The following is a 19,790-nucleotide window of genomic DNA, read 5'->3' on the forward strand; positions in this document are numbered from 1 at the left end:
AGACATAGATAGAAATGGAAAAATATATACATATTGGACTAAGGTTTCAAATAACTCCCACCCACCCACCCTGTTCAAAATCATGAATCTGGCGTTCAAAAACAAACAACATTGTGCTAACCATAGGTTTACCTAGTCCGCACCCGAAGAATAAAAACTATTATGCAGAGCATGCAAATGGGGTCGAATGGATTTTGAAAATAATGGCATGCCGATTCATTTTGAGGGTGTAGTGAACTAGTGCCTCCACCGGTTTGAGTGCCCGTCCAACATGTACGGCTCAAGAAATCCTATGAACTGCAGCAGATACATGTGGCATTTGGGGTTCATGTATGATTAATCTCTATCATTGCACGAATCATGGTCCGAAGAAACTAAATAAATAATCTGCATACAGAGCATACCTTGGATCCATCTGCAGACCACCGTGCACCATAGCCATCCCGGTTTCTTACTTCAAACACTGTTCCATGTGGCGAAACCATGTGCATATTCAACCAGCAGCCGTCGGTTAGAAGGCCAGTGATCGAATCTATAGCATGCTGATTCTTGTTTAAGTCTGCAGGCATATGTAGAAAGTGAAAAAGCACAGAAGCCTGAAATATATCTATGCATGCCGTCCCAAAAATAGCACAAAATATCGCCATACCTTGCTTTTATTCATACCATTGTCGCACAATGCGCTATCAGTCAGTTAATAGATTTGTCTTTTCCTATTTTCTTGATTGGCAAAATTTGGAATTATCAGATGATGGCTTTATCTTTTGAGATGATTTATGTAATGCATATGCGAGGGACGGATCATGTGGCCTATTTTGATGCTGTATGTTAGAATTTCTTAGTGTCTATTCACCTCTAGTTTTTTTTTTCTTTAAGACTCAAGGAAGGTGAATCCCGGGAGTCAAAATCTACGGTAATATATCTGCATAGTGTTAGGTAATAAGAGGAGCAAAATTTCAGGTACCCGTGAATTAAAACAGTTGTACACAAATTTTCTAACTCAAATCTAGTGTATTTGATTTTTATTTCAAATAAAAGAACACCACTATTCATCTACACAATTTTCAATAAAAGTACACTATATCTTATCACAAAACGTCACATCAAAATACTATTTAAACAAAAACTCAAATCAACATTGTATTTCAAATCACAACCAAACAAACGTTAATTACAAGAAATATCCCATGATGTAAGGAGAAACAGCAATGGCACACAACAAATAAGTGATGATTGATGAGAATCTGTCAACTGAGAAATTGTTAAACACGGGCACTTACACATTTTCATTTAACCCAAGTTTTCCATAAAGGATAACCACTAATAATATGATTTCATCAAACTTAATGACATGCTTTTTATGCATAGTAAAACTTTAAATTTGTATAAAACAACTAAAAAGTTCATATAAAACAGTCTGATGAGATAAATCAGTTCCTCTAGGGTCCCTTTTATCTACCAAACAAATTATTTTCATTCTATTTACTTTAAGTGAATATGCCCAGGGTCTACAATAAGAAATAGAATTGAGGATTGGATTAAGGTGTCTAGGTGTTATATGAAGAAAACTCATAAGCTTGAATTTAGAGGTGATGGTTGCAGGTTTAGAAACTCGGTCGGGTAAAGTGAATTAAACCAAAGAAATGCCACTATAAATAATACATGCAACCATGCCAAAATATACATCATATATGAGCAAGAAAAATGATTCTAGATATGAACAAAAAAGTAAAAAGAAATAAAAAATACATAGAGGGCATGCAAAAGCTGTATTGCTTTGTAATTGTTAAAAATAGTATGCCCTTTCAATGACTCGGTTCATCTACCGTCTAGAGCCTCAAGTCCAGAAAATAGCATAGGATTAATGAGCTAATTCTTAAAAATGATGCTACAAAATCTTCACAATTTGTAAACAGCCAAGATGATTGGCGATGAAATGTTTGTTTTAGCATCTTGACTAAAATATAACTACTATAGGGTTTGTTCTTCTTGCTACTACCAATAAATAAAAATACAGATAAAAGGTTATTAAACTACTAACAATTTCGAAAAAAAAATAAAAATTCCAAGACCTCAGGTTCTCATTGCAAAACAAAGAGAGCTGTGCAGAGAGAAAAACATGTATGATTCAGACTATTTTAGTTTGATACCTAAGTCACTTCCATGGTTAAAGCATTTGCTCAGGTAGAGTTCCATGCTCTTGTACCAGCTTTCACATTCACATAATGGCAATCTATTTTTAATTTATATGGACTAGAAGGAAATTTTAATCGTGTCATAAGCAAAGGAATCTACCACTTCCATGTAAGGTACCCCAGTATTTTTCATTGCTTCTATCGACATGCTTTGCTAGTGCCCTGGCACCACTTGTCAAAGCTGAACCTTTAACCTTGAGCCAAAAAAGAGACATTACATTTATAGCCAAAAGATAAGTTATACATCACAATATGAAATGGACCACCATGAAGGGAAACATATAAGAAAAACATTCCCTTTCTTGCATTGGCGATTTCATAATAATACCCAAAACTATGCATGTGCTCAATAAATTCAATGTTGGGATTTGCCAGAGATGTCATGACTAAAAGTGTGAAGAAAAGATCAAAAGTCCATCACAAATCCCATAATGTATCCAATAAAATAAAATCTCTGGAGAAAAACTGAGCTATGTTTGGTTGTTAACGCTTTCTTCCAAAATAAAAAAAACGTCACATTCAGGATATCACAACAAGGAGCACAAATATAACCAGAATTGGGCTAGTAAAAATCTAGTCATCTGAGATACAATCATACATCAGGATTATGTGGCATTAAAAATGCTGACATCAGAGTGGATATCGGGGGAGGAAGTAAATTTGGGTTCGTGGCCGTAGTCTCCACAAAGCCCAGAAATTTTTGAACTCCAGCATAGCTCAATTCCTACAACATAAACAAACCCAAATAATTTATGCGCAAAACATTTCTTGAGAATATGCTACAGAAAGGAAATGATGATATAACACAAAGTACTTAATAATAGAGACTGTATCAAAGAATATAATGAACTTTGACATTTATTTTACATCTCATTGTGCCATTTGTGCCAATATACAACTAAAATCATCAGAAAGGGACACAAAACACCTAAGTAATTTTCACAAATATTGATTTCAACATAACCCCTTCATGCAATAGGATTGCACTTTTACAATGGGATTGATATGTTAATAACATACCACACTCTGCAAGATTCAGACATTATTGTTGAGAATTAGATCTCTCTGTTTGTCAACATTAATGGACTCACTCAACTTAAATGCCTAAAGGTTATTACAAGCAGAAGATACCAAAGGCTTCATAAAGCAGTTTTGTAGGCAAAACAGTAAAATTCCTATAAGATCTCTCCTGCAATGACAATTTTGGTTCCATAGGTTTTTCAAGATCCAACGTCATGTCCTATTTTCAATTTTGGCAGACTTTTTGAAAAATGCTGCGGGTGTGTTTCTTTTCAGCCTCGAGTGGATTTGGAAGTTTGGGTTTTTAATTAAAATATTATTTGATGTGATGTTTTATGAGGAAAAAAAAAAGTATCATTTTTTTTTTTCGAAAAATGCATAATCCAGATAATAAAAACCTAGATACAAACTCAAAAAAAACAAACCCGCAGTGTTTGGGGTTGTGAAGAGATTTTTACTTAGGTCGAGCTAATCTTCTAAGCCATGGTTTTTCTCCAGTAGTAGAATTCATGATTGATCTTTCAATGTTTATCTGCTCTGCCATGTCCCCTTGTACTATGAGATCACTCAATTTTTTAATAATGTGCCACATCTGCTGCGGCATGCTTCATGTGGATACTCATCTTCAATATTAAATCTCAAATTTTCTGTTACTAATAATATATAAATCCATGTAGGACCAAGTGCATGCACAATGCAATTCAATGTAGTGTCTACGAAAATTGTACAGGGTCAAAAAAGTTCTATCTTTTCATTCTTCGTGGAATGAAAAAAACAATAGGAGAATTTTTATGGGATTTACGATTCCACCCACTTTTTTTTTTAATTCTCTAACAACCATGTGGAAAAGGGTGCCAAAGTTCAACACCAGAATATTGTGAGATGCTTCCATGAATTTTATAATTTTAGGTCTAGAGTCAATCTTCAGAATAGTGTACATACTATCACTTCTCATTGTGGAATCAAGAAACAGAAACCAAAGAACAGTGCAGGTTTCTGAGAACACTTACTGTAAGTATGGAGGCCATAACAACATAAAGCTGAGAAGTTGGTTTTGTAACAGATATAGCAAGAACTCCATTAGAACTCTCCTTTTCTTCTGAATAGAAATTTCTGTAGATTTGCACACCTGAAAAAAATCAATTATCAATCATAAAGAATCCAGGAAGAGTAAATGGATTAACATGTTATCTAATTATTTACCTTATCATCCAGTAAGATTTTCATTGAAATAACTTGTTAAGTAGTTCAAGAAACATATACTTTTAATTGAAGTAAGAAAAGAAGTTCACCACAAAAAGCTCAGATATTGAACTCACAACAAGAGGGCTGGCAGCAAATGACACTTTCCTGAGAAGCTCTAAAATAATATCAACTAAGAGGTCCAACTAAACAATGGGTACACTACATAAACTTGGTGCTGTAATATAGTCCAAAAATCTATCCTCCTTCATGGAGTGTACAAAAAGATGAACTTTTATTGAGTTAAGATTAGGTTGCAGTTCAATTTAAATGAGAGATGAAGTTGATAACTGCCTGAATTTTCCGAAATTCTTCAGCAATATAAGAATCAAGAACAACAAAAAGCAAGTTATCATGAGCAGTACAAACAAGAAGTTGAATTTCATACAGCCTGACACATTACTTGGATATTTATATTGGTCAACAAGTACAGCACATAAAAAGCATATCCTGAAACAAAACATATCAAAGAATAGATTTATTTTACAGAAATGCAATGTTTCAATTACAGAAATATATCATTTTAGGTTCTTGATACTTCCCTCAATTTAAACATGGGAAGTACTTAATGTCAAACAAGCATACATTCACATAAAGACCCCAAATTAATCAAATGATGACAGCTAGTAATCACTTTTAAATTGCCAGAAAGTACCATCGTTGAAATGAGACAAATTTAACATTACCACCATTGTTGACGGAGATAACTCATAATACTGCAAGTTCTTTATCATAATTGTATCCAGTAACCTTACTACCTTCTTCAATGCTTGCTACTCCTGGGAGAACTTTTGAAAGAGTCTCTGCTGTAAGCATTTCATGAAATGAGACATATTTCCGTACATCCTAAAAATAAAAGAGAATTAGTGCAAAAGATTCATCTATGATCATATAAAGATACAGCAGGAGACACATCACCTGAACTTTAAGGATCAAGCATTTGTTGAAGAGTAGTAAATGTCCAGACTGGATACTAAAACCAAGAAGCAAAAGAGATTATTATCAACCCAAAACAACAACAACCATAATAACTAAAGTATTACAAAAGCTAGCAGAATATCAACATTTTCAGGTATGCTTCTATCTGAAGGGTTCTCGGAATAAAGAATAATTTAGTTGACATTTATGCTGTGACCAATTTTCAGAGATGGTTGTATTTAATTATCCTCAGGCTGGACCAGATCACCTAGGTGTTAAATAGTTGGCGTGGAAACCAATGTGAATGGTCCCCTTGCTTAGCAGAGAAAGATTGCATGCTTTGGCATGACTTCAGTAAGAGCTGGATGACAATTATATGAAAACATGTTATACCTATTGTAATTACCAGAAGCACACCTTCCTTCAACTGTTTTGAGTTCATCTGCATACAAGGATAATGCTTACTTAACATGGCAAGGCTATATGAAAAAAAGAAAGCATAAAGTGATAAAACCACCGAACAAATACCATTCAGCTGAGAAAAGAAAGGCTCCTGAACATGAAGCTGAAAGCTCACTTTTTCCAGCATCTATCATGCACAAGCCCATCATTAACTAGAATCGAGGAGGTTTTAAATCATCCAAGAAAGAAAAGATATTGCTGAAACACAGCTGTCATATTACACTTTGTAGAAGAGAACCCTTTTCCAGAAACAGCTTGTTCCATTCATCTTCCTTCTTTATGCAATGGTCTTCATGCAATGGTTTAAGTTCATTATATGCTGTAGACAAGGCTCCAGAATGTATAATATGGCAAAACGATGATGCTAGGTGCTTGTATAAAGGATGTGATGGAACTCCTCCAGTATCTTCTGACAAAACGTGGCCCTAAACCATTAGCAAATTTGCAGAGCTAATGAAACTCTTAAACCTTAATACATTAAGGTAAAATAAAGCTCAAAGGGGAATAACAGAAAAGTTTGAGTATATGAAAGACAATGAAAGGTTTAATAATGTTTTCTTTGTCCCTTTAGAAGTATAATGCTCCTCTGAGCAAAGAGATTATTTTTCTTCAACAAATGAAGCATCAAATCTGAAGTACTTGCAGTTTTGATCCTCAAAAAGTATAAATATATACAAATCTCATAAGTATAATACTCTTTGGAAACTAAAATGTATTTTTCCCACTAAATTGAGTGATAGAAAGTTGTATATATGAAGTGTGAATACAGGGATAAACATAAAAGAAAAATTAGATGCTTGGCATAATTAAATATAATCGCATATCTAAGGTGCTAGTAGAAAAACACTTAGCGTACATCATAAACTAGATAACAGAGCATGCTATATATATGTACAGGGTAAACTCATTTTTAGTGTTGTATTTGTCCCCTTTTAAATGGACCCTGTTTAAAGATAATATCGTAAGTAAAATTTTTTTGCTAAAATGGTCCTCTGGTGCCGGACTCACCACACTAGCTCGCCATTGCTGGCGTGGTGCTTGCATATCATCAGCACGTAGATGCGACATCAGCGACACGTGAAATTTTTTTATTTTTTATTTTACATAAATAAACTATTTTTAGTCTCATTTCTCTAATTTTTTTATCATGTTAGGATTTTAAATAGACATGTCTAAAAGTAGTTCCACAAGTAACAAAATTTTGCTAAATTGTCCTCCGACATGTCACTAACGTGGCGATAACATATTAGCCCTGTTAGGGGCACATCAGCATCGGCGACCAACGTGGCGAATACGGCACCGGAGGACCATTTTAGCCGAAAAAAAATTATTTACGGAACTATTTTTAAAAATGTCCATTTAAAGTAATAAAATGATAAGGGTCACATGAGAGAGAGAGAAACAGATTCAACCACATTTCGAACAACTAAAATACATCCAGAATATTGCTGATCAAAAATAAAAAATAAAATAAAATCCAGGATATTGACATAAGAATATGTCTGCATTAACAACAAATTGATCCCCAAAAAGACTTATTCAATTCTTGACGAGCTATTGTAATTTACAGAACATGCTGCCATTTAAATATCAGTCGTTGAACCTCAGCATGCTCCTTTTTCCTTTTTAGTCACAGTTTAGATTCATTTATCAATCCCCTTGACTATGCTATAAAACTTCATTAGTGCTAAATCAAGCAAACACAAGAGACAAGTAGATTGGGAAGGCCAATCGGAAACTAATTTCATTCATCAACCAGCCCATTGAATCAAACTCCTTCAGCACAATTATAGCAGACGCATTATCACACGCCATACGCACATCTCTCATTTAAGCTTGTAACAATCTGCGATCGTAAAGAGAGGCGCTTTACCGGTGCGAGTGGAAAGGGGATCGGAGGGGTCCTCTCTGAGGAGGTTGGCGCAGTACTCATTTGAGAGGCCGGTGTGGATTTTGCCATGTATGGAAGAAAGTAGGGTGAATTTTAACAACTCCTCCATGCAATCTTCCAGTTGGAGCGGTGAAATCCCCGGAGATGTAGGCACGGCTACTTCCATGGGTGCCCTGGTGAGGACGCTGGCGATATGTCTAATTCGGGTGCAACTGCTCCATTTTGGTCATTACAACGAAGACCCTCTCTTATTTTATTTTATTTGTTTATTTTTTAAATTGAAATGAGTATTTTAGGAAATTTGATTCAAATTATATTTATATAGATATTTTATATTATTTATTAATAATAAATTTGAAAATTATATAAAATAGTAATTAATTTTTAATAAAGATTTTGTTTAGTTTAGTTTTGACTTGAATTTGTTGTTTAATAACGTGAGAATGTGCTGTAAAGTGTGTTCGTTTGTACAATTTTAACAAAATTCTATTATTTATCCAATTTTTTTTCCAAAAACATCAAATCAAACACCTATTTTTCAATTTTTTATATTATACTGAAAATTAATTTTACATTCAAAACATCACACACCTGTTTATATCACATCATACAACTATTCAAATTCAAAATTTTTACTATTCAAATCCCAACTCAAAATCCAAACCCCAAACAAACACACCCATAATTTGAATATCACTATCACAAGTTTTGATTTGAATTTGAATTTTAATACTGTATTCAGTAGTTGGATGTACATTTTCTTTTTGTTTTTTAGTAAATTAAAAATATGGGTATTTTATTTTATTTTTATTTTTTTGAGATAACTTGAAATCCGCAGCCGCTGTTCGAAAGTTGCGCACTGGTAAACCTCGGCCGAACCTAAATAAGCCGACGGGAAAGTCAATATGGGTATTTTATTGATTAATAAAAATATGAGTATTGTTGAATGAAGTAATTGCAGAATAAAACATTTAGGGTGGGTTCAGTTAGTTGGTTTGTATTAAAGTTTTTGGTAAAAGAACTTTTGACATTAGCTATTTACAATAACAATTAAGAATATTGATATCCGTTTTTTTAAAATATTTAATTTTATTCATTTTAATTTAACATTTATGAAATTTTTTATTATTAATTATTGAAAATTATAAAAATATTATACAATATTTATTTTTATATTTTAGATTTTAAAAAAAATATTTTTATTAAAAAAAGAATAATTTCTATTGAAATTATGTAAAATATAAAATAATAATTTTTTGTATATATAATTTTTATTATGTTAATATTGTTTATTATTTTTTAATGTAAAATTATATAATAAAAAATATATAAATAAATTAATAATATTTATCTTTTTTATTTATTGATTATTTTTAATATATTTAATTTATTTAAAATTTAAAAAAAATTTATTTTTTTTTAAATTTAAAATGATTACTATAATTAATTATTATATATAAATTATTTTATTTATATAGCACACTTTTTATTTAAAGGATGTGCTTACTTGTACAATTTTATTTTTAATTTTACTATTCCAACAATTTTTTCTTTTCAAAAATATTAAATCAAACATTTAATTTTTATTTATTATACTATACTAAAATTTAATTTTACATTTAAAATATTATATTAATATATATTTATATCACATCAAACAATTATTTCAATTTAAAATTTTATTTTTCAAAACTAAAATTCAAAATCGAAATCTTGCAGATAAACAAATCATCAATATTTTCGCCCTAAATCAACACACGCACAGCCACCGCCGCCCGCCAGGCCGCAACCGCACCAGTTTTTTTTATTACTGGACCGCCGGTTCGAACGGTGATTTACGGTTCGGCAAAAACAGGAACCGAACCGAATTGGAACCTCCGGTTTCGACCGGCCTCGCTAATCCTTAAACCTCCCTCCTCCGCAGAACTCTCTCCATTCTTCGCCGTCGCAATGGCCTTTCTCCTCCGCCCCTTCCCGGCGGCGTTTGCCCTCTGCACCAAATCTTGTTTTAGAACATCCTTCCCACTTCTGCGCACCACTTACCGCTGCGCCACTTGTATATCTCCCATATTCCTTCGGAAACGCGTGTTTTCGATTTCCGCTTCGGCCGAAACTATTGGCGTTCCAACTGCCGGAGAGCTTCTTTCTTCCTCCACTGCCTCTCGTGCAAATGCAACTTCCCTTGAATGGGTGAACAGGACAAATTTCTGTGGAGAATTGACTGAATTGGATGTTGGAAAGCAGGTGCGACTCTGCGGGTGGGTGGCGCTCCACCGTGTCCACGGCGGTCTCACTTTTCTCAGCCTCCGAGACCATACTGGAATTGTTCAGGTTTATTAATCTTTTACCATTTCATTACATTAATCCTGATTAGTTAGTTAATTTCATTTATCTGAATTCCATGTTTTTCTTTTTTGTATGATTAGATTACCACGCTGCCAGACGAGTTTCCTGAGGCTCATTCTGTTGTGAACGACTTGAGGATTGAATATGTAATCGCAGTGGAAGGCCAAGTTAGATGGCGTCCTGAGGAGTCAATTAATAAGAAAATGAAGACAGGCTTCATAGAGGTGGAACCATTCTTGCAATGATTTTTTTTTTTGGAATGATCCAATAAGCATACGCAAATCATATTAATTAGAATGATCCATTTTTTATTTATTCTTTTATTTTTTTATTTTTCCTGCGAAATGCGCTTTTTATTTATAATTTTTTAAATTGAGGCACAAATAATGAATTGGTACAAAATTTATGGTGTTTTTGCTTGTGATTTGACTTTGTTTTGTTGTTTAGAGCTTTGAGGTAAAAATAGTTTGGAAGTGATTTATTTGGATAGAAAATTGGTGCTTCATGTGATGTTTTTAAAGGAACAATTCTAGATTGTGTAGTACAAAAATGTATTTAAAAAGTTCTGTTAGATAATTTGAAGGGGAAATTTTTGATGTAAGGTATAGAGAATTGTGTAGGGAATATAAAAATAATGAATGTGTGTGATATATTAATATTTTTGTGTGTGTGTGTGTTTTCTCAAAAGAACACATTATAGTTTTTGCATAACTGAGGTATACAAATTTTTGACTATGTTGGAGTTTCCTGTAACGCCAACTCAATGAAGTTCTGGAGTTTCCTGTAATGCTAACTCATTGAAACGATTTTTACTTGCTTAAGATATTTCTGCCCAGTTTGATTTTGTTTTTATATTTATTATCATTTTATAGTATTTGTGTGAAGCTGAAACGTGAAGTATATTGTAATGTGGGCTTTTGTATCAAACACAGTAGAAGGTAGATTGTATAATACACACACACACATATATATATATGTCAGGATGCTTTAGAAGCAATATATGTTACACTCTTGCCGCATTTGTGTGTATGCACAATTAGGGTAGCGGATGAATCATCTAAGAAACTTAACCAGGTCACTGTTGGTAAAAATACGTAGCTCATTATGTTTGAGAATGTAATCCTATTCTTTCTTTCCCTTTTTCTTTTTGGGCCCTTAATGTTTTTGAGTGCCTATTGTGCTGACAGGTTACTGCAAAACAAGTCCATATATTGAATGTAGTGAAATCTAAGTTGCCATTTTTGGTTACTTCTGCTGAAGATGCAAAAGATTCAACTAAAGAGGAAATCAGACTAAGGTAATCGATCTCATATTTTGTCACTTGAGTTTGGATTCTTAACTGCTATGTTGCCCTCTCTTTCTCAATTTTCTAAGTAAGAATTTTCAAATAAATACAGTTGATTGTTTTATACTTTTATTCAACGTCGGAATTCTCCATTCCTGAAGTGAATTGAGTGGATTGAATCAACAATATTTTTTCTGTTCATTACTATTTGACTTTTTATAATATCTTTTTTTCTTTATTCCCGAGTAGTGTTGTGTGCTTATTTCTGGTTGGGGTACCTGGCTGGAGGTGATAAGGAAAGGTCATAATCTTGTCATTGTCATTATTGATTCTATTATTTGTTATATGATCTTTTTGCCCTCATATTTCAGGATGCTCCAATTTGTGCATTTTTTAGTATGTTTGGTTATAAGTTGGATTTAAGTTGGCACTATGCTCTTACCTTTTTTTTTTTCAAATATTGTATCATGTATGACCCAATCAAATTTTTTCATTTATCATTCAAAACTTTCTTTTTTTTTTTTTAAATTAATTTATGTTAATCATATATAAATATATATGTTTTTATTAGTATTATATCATAAACATTTTATTTTCCACAAAATGATATTCATATTATATATTATTTACTAAGATATAAAACTCTTAAACATATTTTAAATTTATTTTAATCATATATATTATATTATAAATCAAATATTAATTAAAAAAATCATTTCCAATAGCAAAACACACATGTTTTTGATGTGAATATAGTTGTTGGATGTGATGTATTGAATGAAAAGTAAGTGTTGAATGTAGTATCTTTTGAGGGAAAATGATAGATTGGATAGTAAAAAGTTGGAAAAAAAAGATACAAATGAACACACTTAATCTTTATGAAGTAAAATCCCCCTTTCTAGTTTATCTTATGCGTGAACTTTGGAATGTGAGCCTTGTATTTAGTGTTAGTGCCATAGATAAATTCATAATAGTTGCTTTATGGGAAAGTATAGAACTTGCTTTAGACAGAAGGGAGGAATACTATTTCTAAGAATTCAAGAATTCTATGCTGAGTACTGACAGTTATATTAAGCTTGCTAACTAAAATGTCACCTACATGTCAGGTATCGATGTCTTGACTTGCGGCGTCCTCTTATGACCTCCAATATTATGTTGCGCCATAGAGTGATGAAACTCATTCGAAGATATCTTGAAGACACGCATGGTTTTGTGGAGGTATAAGATTTTCAATATTTTCTAATAATCTAATATTATGATAAATGCTGCAATAGTGATATTTATCAAAGAGAAAGTACTGAAACATTTTATGTATTTTTAATAATTTTTATGTTGATCCTGACTTTTTTAATGGTTTTAAGATAGATTGAGACTCCGATTCTATCTAGGTCTACACCTGAAGGTGCAAGGGATTATTTAGTGCCATCAAGGATTCAGGTATGTTGATGCAATTTTGAACTTTCACTTCATCTATGTTCTCATGCTTATTCTCACCTTAATTTAATTAGAAAGGAAATTTTAAAGATGTTTTGATTGCCATGGGCAGCATAGTTTCAATATTGGCGACCATAGACTCTATTAACCACAAAGAGCTCAAATTAGTATCAAGGAGCTGATGAAAAGTATTGTTCATTGGTGTTTTGTTCTTATTTTTTTGTTATTGCAATAGACTTAGGGTTTGTTTACTCGAGTTTTTCCCAAGTTTTTACTATTCAATCTCTCAAAATTCTCTTCAACATCACATTGCACCATTATTTCACTTTAAAACATAAAAAAAAACAAAACAAAAACAAAAACAAAAAAACCTCAAGTAAACAAACCTATATTTTTTTTCTTTGCATGTCATTATGTTTATATGATTGAATAGATATTGGCTGAAAAGGTGAATATTTATAATACATATGATCTCTTCTATGAATTGAACCTTATATGGTAGTTATATTAAATCATATCATATCACATCAAATCTAAATAAAATAAGGAAAATATTATATATGCTAACTCTCCCCTCAAGTTGCGCATAGATATTACACCCCCGCCCTACTTGGACAATGCCATATGGAACACCCCCCCTAGAAACTCCAGGTGCCATTACGCCAGCTAGTTGATTTGTATTCTTGTGGTTGTTTACTTGTGTGTGACTGTGTTATTTTCTTTTTTTATTATTTTTATATATTTTTTTTGAAGTGAAGTAGCGGTTGTGATGTTTTGGATGAAAGATGTTAGGATATGTTTTTGGAGGAAGTTAGGATATTGAATTGTAAAAAGCAGGGTAAAAAAAAAGTTACTAGTCAACCTTGATGTATGGAATCTCTGTCTTGCTAGAATCAAGATCATCTTTAATGTAGGTTCTATTGAGTTCAAAATGGTTAGTTTGATAATGCTTTATAGGAATTACACAATCTCAATAACTGCTGCGTTATCATGTGGTAGTGTCATAGACTCAGTTTTTTTTGAACCAAAACCTAGTTCACCCAGAAGGATTTTGAACTAAGTATGCACCTTAAGCTCATAATGAAGGGCACAATACCCAGCCTCGACATTAGACAATGACATGATATTTGTTTCTTGATTCTACAAGTCACCAAATTGTCCCCAAAAAATGATACATAGCTTGAAGTGTACTTTTTGTCTAACTTGGATCCCGAAAAACCTGAATATGTATTACCAATTATATCTACATGAACATGTCTAAAGAACATTACTCCTTTGCTCGGAGATGGGTTAACATAAGCCAACATATGACATATAGCTTGAAGTGGACTTTTTGTGCAACTTGGATCTTGAAAAACCATAATTTGTATTACCATCTAAACCTAGATGAACATATTTAGAGAACATTATTCCTTTGCCTGGAGATGCCTAAAGATAAGCCAAGAATATTCACAACAGTCATGTGTCGGTCATTATGATTGTGCATGAATGGGCTCACAACTCTGCCTGAATATGATACGTTAGATCTAGGGTGTGATATCTCAATTTTCATACAAACCGCTAATATCTTTGTTGGAGGAATTTAGGATATTGAGTAGAAGCCTAAGGACCATCTAGGGTTTTATGAATCAACGAGGTGGTTGGGATTAAAGATATCCCATTGTTCGTTGCTAGCTTTATTTAATAAATATTCATACTTTTAAGTACGTCAAGCAAGCATGATCAATGCCCTCACAACAGACCATTGAATAGCTTTCTCTAGACTTAGCCATGACTTGAGCCCTCACTTGAGCCAGGATCAGTCAAGACCAACAAGGAATATATAGATTCGATTCTCAGCTATCGTTTCCTTACCTTCTCGATGTCATTTGGCACTCCATATCATTGGGCCTTTCGAAGTTAAGGTCCGAGAATATGGTGTTAAACCCTTAGTATTCTGATTGAGGATGATCTCCTTGCTGTGAGTGGAATGACCACTTTAGCAATTCATTAGCTTGAGAAGAGTTCGAGACATCAAGATAACTCCACTTGACCGCATCCATCCCAAACCACTCTAGCTGTTCCACCTTGCACAAAATGTGCCATCAACTTACTAGTCATGGAGCTGAGTGAGCCAATATTTGACTAGCTCATCTTCAGCCTTCCATTCATCATATATTGCGTCGTCTTTTGCAGCAGCGACTTGTATTCCTGCAATATATCCTTTCAACCTTCTGCCAGCAATATTCATCTCCATAATTTGAGACCAAACACACAGTAATTTGCTCAATCCAACTGGACAGTTGGAAGAGAAATATTGTAAACAATCACCATGGATTGCTTCTTGCTATCAGGAATACTGATCTCAGCCTTCTCAGATATTGTAACAAACAAGGATTGAGGAAATGTAAGGGGAAGAGAGAGCAAGCGGCAGCTAGGTTTTTGGCCAAAGGAGATGTATTGGTCAAAATTATTTTCTTTAGCTCTGATACCAATTTAGAGATTGGTTTAATAAGCATATATTTTCATATATCACGACGAATACTTATGGAGAATACATATGACCCATTCTAATAGTTCATATTCTAGCCTCTAGGAATAGGAAAGTTAAATATATGATAAGCATATCAGATCATATCATATCACATCACATCTAAATAAATTAAGGACCAAAATATGTTGTAAATGCTAACTGATTTCTTGTAATTGCAATTTCTTCCTTTGTTTTATACGATGCTTGGTTATTCTATGAAGCCTGGATCATTTTATGCCTTGCCACAAAGCCCACAACTCTTCAAGCAGATGCTAATGGTCTCTGGCTTTGATAAATACTATCAAATAGCAAGGTACTACCTCTTTTGCTTCATTTTCATCTTTCTTGGTGTAAATCACTCTTGATGTACTGCACATGCCTCTTAAGCAGCCCTGGAATGCTTCTAGTGTAGTGATTTCAATCAGTTGTAATTATTGTCAGATGACTGGGCATGTTATGGGTTTTTTTTGGCAGGTGTTTTAGAGATGAAGATCTAAGAGCCGACAGGCAACCTGAATTTACCCAGCTGGACATGGAAATGGCATTCACTCCTCTGGAGGACATACTAAAGCTCAATGAAGATTTGATTAGAAAAGTTAGTGCTATTGATCCTCAATTCTCTACCTTTGTATTTTACTGGTACATCTACATATTGTAGGATGATCAAATACAAGGTTCTCAACTAACATTTTTCTGCTGATCTGTTTTTTACTCCTTTCCCTCTTATCCGGTTTGATTTTTCTATTTTAGTGTCTGCTGACTTCACTTTGAATGTCCCTTCATTTGCTTCTGCTTTCTTTTCACTTTCCTACTCTATAACCCCAGAATAAATAGTTTTACTTTTTATAGAAATAAATTTCACCTTCTTTTTTGTTTAAAAAATTTCAAGCAATCGGCATGCTGCATTGTAGGTCATAACTCATGAAACTTCTAATCTGGCACAACTTTTGGGAGAGCTTTCATGTGGATCTCTGGAGCTTCCAGTTTTTACATAAAGACCATAACTTTTTTTGTTCTGATGTAGTTAGAGAAATTGCTTAACATATGCTCAATGATTTATTATTCTGTACATCAGTTTCTTCATTCTTGAACCATTCCCTACTGTTTCAGAAATTACTTGCATTGAAACAATAAACCTTTCTCCATTCCCTAATGATACTAAAATTTCTAATGGTCAGATTCCCATAGAACTTTCAAGATGGGCATCTTAATTGTAAAATACTTTTTCAGGTTTTCCTAGAAATCAAAGGAGTCGAACTCCCACTTCCTTTTCCAAGGCTCACATATACTGAAGCTATGGGACGATATGGGACAGACAGACCAGATACACGCTTTGGTCTCGAATTGAAAGATGTAATCTCTCTGGGATATGACTGCTGCTTTTTTTTCCCTACTCCCTTATCATCGATTAATGATCTGAATTTGCTCACTATTGTACTTTCCTTGAGGGGACGTCTTATGATTTAGATAAGAGAGAGCAAGATAAAAATGATCCGAAATGTATCTTTTGAAATGAAATGCAATCATATGGTCTGCAGTAATTTTATTGTTTGCTTCTGTGCAGGTGTCCGATGTTTTCACGAATTCTTCGTTCAAGGTTTTTTCTGATGCCTTGTCTAATGGCAACATTATTAAAGCAATATGTGTTCCCAGCGGAGCCAAAAACTATTCCAATAGTGCTCTTAAAAAGGGTGACATTTACAACGAAGCAATTAAATCTGGAGCAAAGGGCTTGCCTTTCTTAAAGGTCTCAGAAGATGGTAATAAATTTTCTATAATTTGCATTGTCAATTGGTGTACTATTGGCGTGTAAATATTTACTTTTACAGGCAGCCTTGAAGGGATTCCTGCTCTAGCTTCCAGTTTGGATGCTGCTGACCAAGACCATTTAAAGAAACAACTGTCTGCTAGTTCGGGTGATCTCATACTGTTTGCAGTAGGTAATCATGCCTCTGTTAGTAAAACCTTAGACCGGCTGCGGCAGTATGTTGCACATGATTTGGGCTTGATTGATCCTGTAAGTAGTTGGCCGAAAATTGATGTATTGAAACTGATACAACAGAACTTAAGTTGTCAGTTAATATCTTGTCTGATCACTATGATTCTTAACTGTGATTTTAGTCAGGGCACTCCATCCTTTGGGTCACTGATTTTCCAATGTTTGAATGGAATGAATCTGAAGGAAGGCTTGAGGTATGTGTGTGATCTTTGTGGCATCTCATTTCTTCAAAATTTACCTTGTTCATCTTCTGAACAGTTTAAACAATTTTCACTTAAACTTTTCGTGAGATCAGAGCTAGAATTATCTGTGCCATTTGTGTTATAGTTAGATTTTGTGATGGTGATAAGTGATACAATTTTTAAGATGATATTACTACTTGCAGGCTTTGCATCATCCTTTCACGGCTCCCAATCCTGAGGATAAGGATGACCTTGCTTCTGCCCGTGCCTTAGCATATGACATGGTTTACAATGGAGTCGAGGTACAGACTTCTAATTTCACTGAAGTACTTGCAGTTAAGAGAGTCAAAGTGATACTTGATTAACATGATTACTTTCTATTGGTAGATCGGTGGAGGAAGCTTGAGAATATACAAGCGAGAGGTTCAAGAAAAGGTTTTGGAAATAGTCAACATTTCCCCTGAACAGGTTAGCTGATTCATTGTCATTATCAGAAGCATATAAGAGAAGATTGCCTTTCTAATTTCACTCTCTTGGAATAGCAGTGCACATTGTTAGTCATAATCTATTTATATCGCTGGGCGCTGTTTGGAAATTCTTAAACAATATGTTTTGCGGTGGTGGTTAAGGTGCATCATCAACGCAGTACTTACTTTATATCAACTGTTCGATCCAATGCTTGGGATAACAGAAGGATATTTTTGGAACTATATTTTTTATGTTCTTTGTCAAGTTTTTTATGCTCATGCTTTCTTTTCAATTTCATGTGTTGTTTTTAACAATTTTGTGCTGATTTGTGAGACTTTATTTGCTGCTTGGGATTAGTTTTTTCATGGAAAATGAAAAGATTTCTGTTTCGGATTTTTCACAGATCGCATGCTTCATCAAATTCCAGTTGAATAGTCTCCTCATTATATATATGTGTATGGATTGTGCAGGCCGAAGCTAAGTTTGGTTATCTTTTGGAGGCTCTGGACATGGGTGCTCCCCCACATGGTAATATCTCTATCTCTTCAAGCACTGCTGCTTATATATATTATACGTCCAGTCGGATTGTGTCTTGAGTCTCAGCAGCGATGCCATGCCGTGCCATCAAATATGACATTTCACCTCACCTATGTAAAATGGAGTTTATTAATAATTTGAGAGAATGAATGAATTAAATATATAGCTACATTGATTACTGAGTTAATATATGAATCAAATATATATATATATATATTGTTTATTGATAATGCGATGCAGGAGGGATAGCATATGGGTTGGATAGACTGGTGATGCTATTGGCAGGGGCGAATTCAATAAGGGATGTAATCGCTTTCCCAAAGACGACCACGGCACAGTGTGCTCTCACGCGTGCCCCCTCAAAGGTGGATCCGCTGCAGCTGCAGGATCTGTCGATTCAGTCAACCTAGCTAGCTCGATTTGTTAAGACAGACATACATGTCAACCTAACCGAACCTAACCTGGTGATGGAATGCGAGTGAGTGATCAAAGATGAAGAGGGATGGATGGATTTCCTTCAAAGTTAAAATATGGTGCGTTGCTTTAATTTATCTACATCTGTATGTTGCTACTTACACTTTATTATTATTATCGTCGTCATCCATGGTAAATGGTAATGGACTCTCTTTATTTATTTATTTTAAAAAATATATTTTTTTGTAGCTTGAGTTTTTCTAAATAAGATTTGATAGAACATTGGTGAAGGAGCTACATTATATATATATATATATACACACACTGTTTAATACATTGTAATTATTGACTCCTGTGTCGAGATTTATATGTTTGTTTATTGAGAATGCATATTATATATATGTATATATATTCGTTGGGATTTTCGTTTGCAGATAAATAAATTAATAATTCGTTTTCGTAACAACTTAGTCTTTAGGTGAGACAGTCATTCTGTTCATTCGTTTTCATAAATAATTTATTGATAGTTTCTAATATTTTCAATGTGAAGACAAATATGAAGATAAATATGATATATTAAATTAAGGGAGGGGTTACCATATGTCTTTATTTCACACAATACATTCTGTGTGATAAAATTAACTGTGTGAGAGATCATATCAATTTATGTGCTTGAGATCATATCAATTTATGTGCTGCATTTGTATTCTATTAATATAAATAATATATTATATGTCATAATATCATGATTAAACATAATATTGAAATAAGTAATTATTAAAATTCCTACCCATTTCTTATTTATATTATATCTTCATTAAATACATTTCACCAAAAATATCTACATTAAAAGAATTCCTTATTTTGCTTCTAAAAGGATTGGGT

General features: G+C 33.5%; 2 protein-coding genes across 7 annotated transcripts; one reads left to right on the forward strand and one right to left on the reverse strand.

The window, feature by feature from the left end:
• Positions 1–74: 74 nt before the first annotated feature.
• On the reverse strand, positions 75–7,947 carry LOC127253092 (uncharacterized). 6 transcript variants are annotated; one of them, XM_051277526.1, is made up of 11 exons: positions 7,711–7,947; positions 6,059–6,243; positions 5,904–5,964; positions 5,769–5,817; positions 5,376–5,430; positions 5,216–5,303; positions 4,226–4,344; positions 2,794–2,919; positions 2,296–2,389; positions 405–559; positions 75–297 (listed from the first exon to the last, which is right to left on the reverse strand). In XM_051277526.1, the coding sequence occupies exons 1-11, from the start codon at positions 7,892–7,894 to the stop codon at positions 238–240; spliced, it is 1,176 nt and encodes a 391-aa protein (XP_051133483.1). In that variant the 5' UTR covers positions 7,895–7,947; the 3' UTR covers positions 75–237. The 6 variants fall into 6 exon arrangements, with proteins under 6 accessions (XP_051133483.1, XP_051133482.1, XP_051133484.1 ...); XM_051277525.1 differs by having other exon boundaries at positions 6,059–6,246; XM_051277527.1 differs by having other exon boundaries at positions 6,059–6,262; positions 7,711–7,933.
• A 1,699-nt stretch (positions 7,948–9,646) lies between these two features.
• On the forward strand, positions 9,647–19,258 carry LOC127253008 (aspartate--tRNA ligase, chloroplastic/mitochondrial). Its single transcript, XM_051277406.1, has 15 exons — positions 9,647–10,059; positions 10,155–10,298; positions 11,262–11,371; positions 12,466–12,577; positions 12,725–12,796; positions 15,527–15,618; positions 15,780–15,900; positions 16,536–16,658; positions 16,870–17,065; positions 17,135–17,322; positions 17,427–17,498; positions 17,690–17,788; positions 17,874–17,954; positions 18,425–18,482; positions 18,732–19,258. The coding sequence occupies exons 1-15, from the start codon at positions 9,679–9,681 to the stop codon at positions 18,899–18,901; spliced, it is 2,019 nt and encodes a 672-aa protein (XP_051133363.1). The 5' UTR covers positions 9,647–9,678; the 3' UTR covers positions 18,902–19,258.
• Positions 19,259–19,790: the final 532 nt, after the last annotated feature.

This window comes from Andrographis paniculata, unplaced genomic scaffold (genome assembly GCF_009805555.1).
Source record: "Andrographis paniculata isolate CXL003 unplaced genomic scaffold, ASM980555v1 Contig49END, whole genome shotgun sequence".
Taxonomy (NCBI): domain Eukaryota; kingdom Viridiplantae; phylum Streptophyta; class Magnoliopsida; order Lamiales; family Acanthaceae; genus Andrographis; species Andrographis paniculata.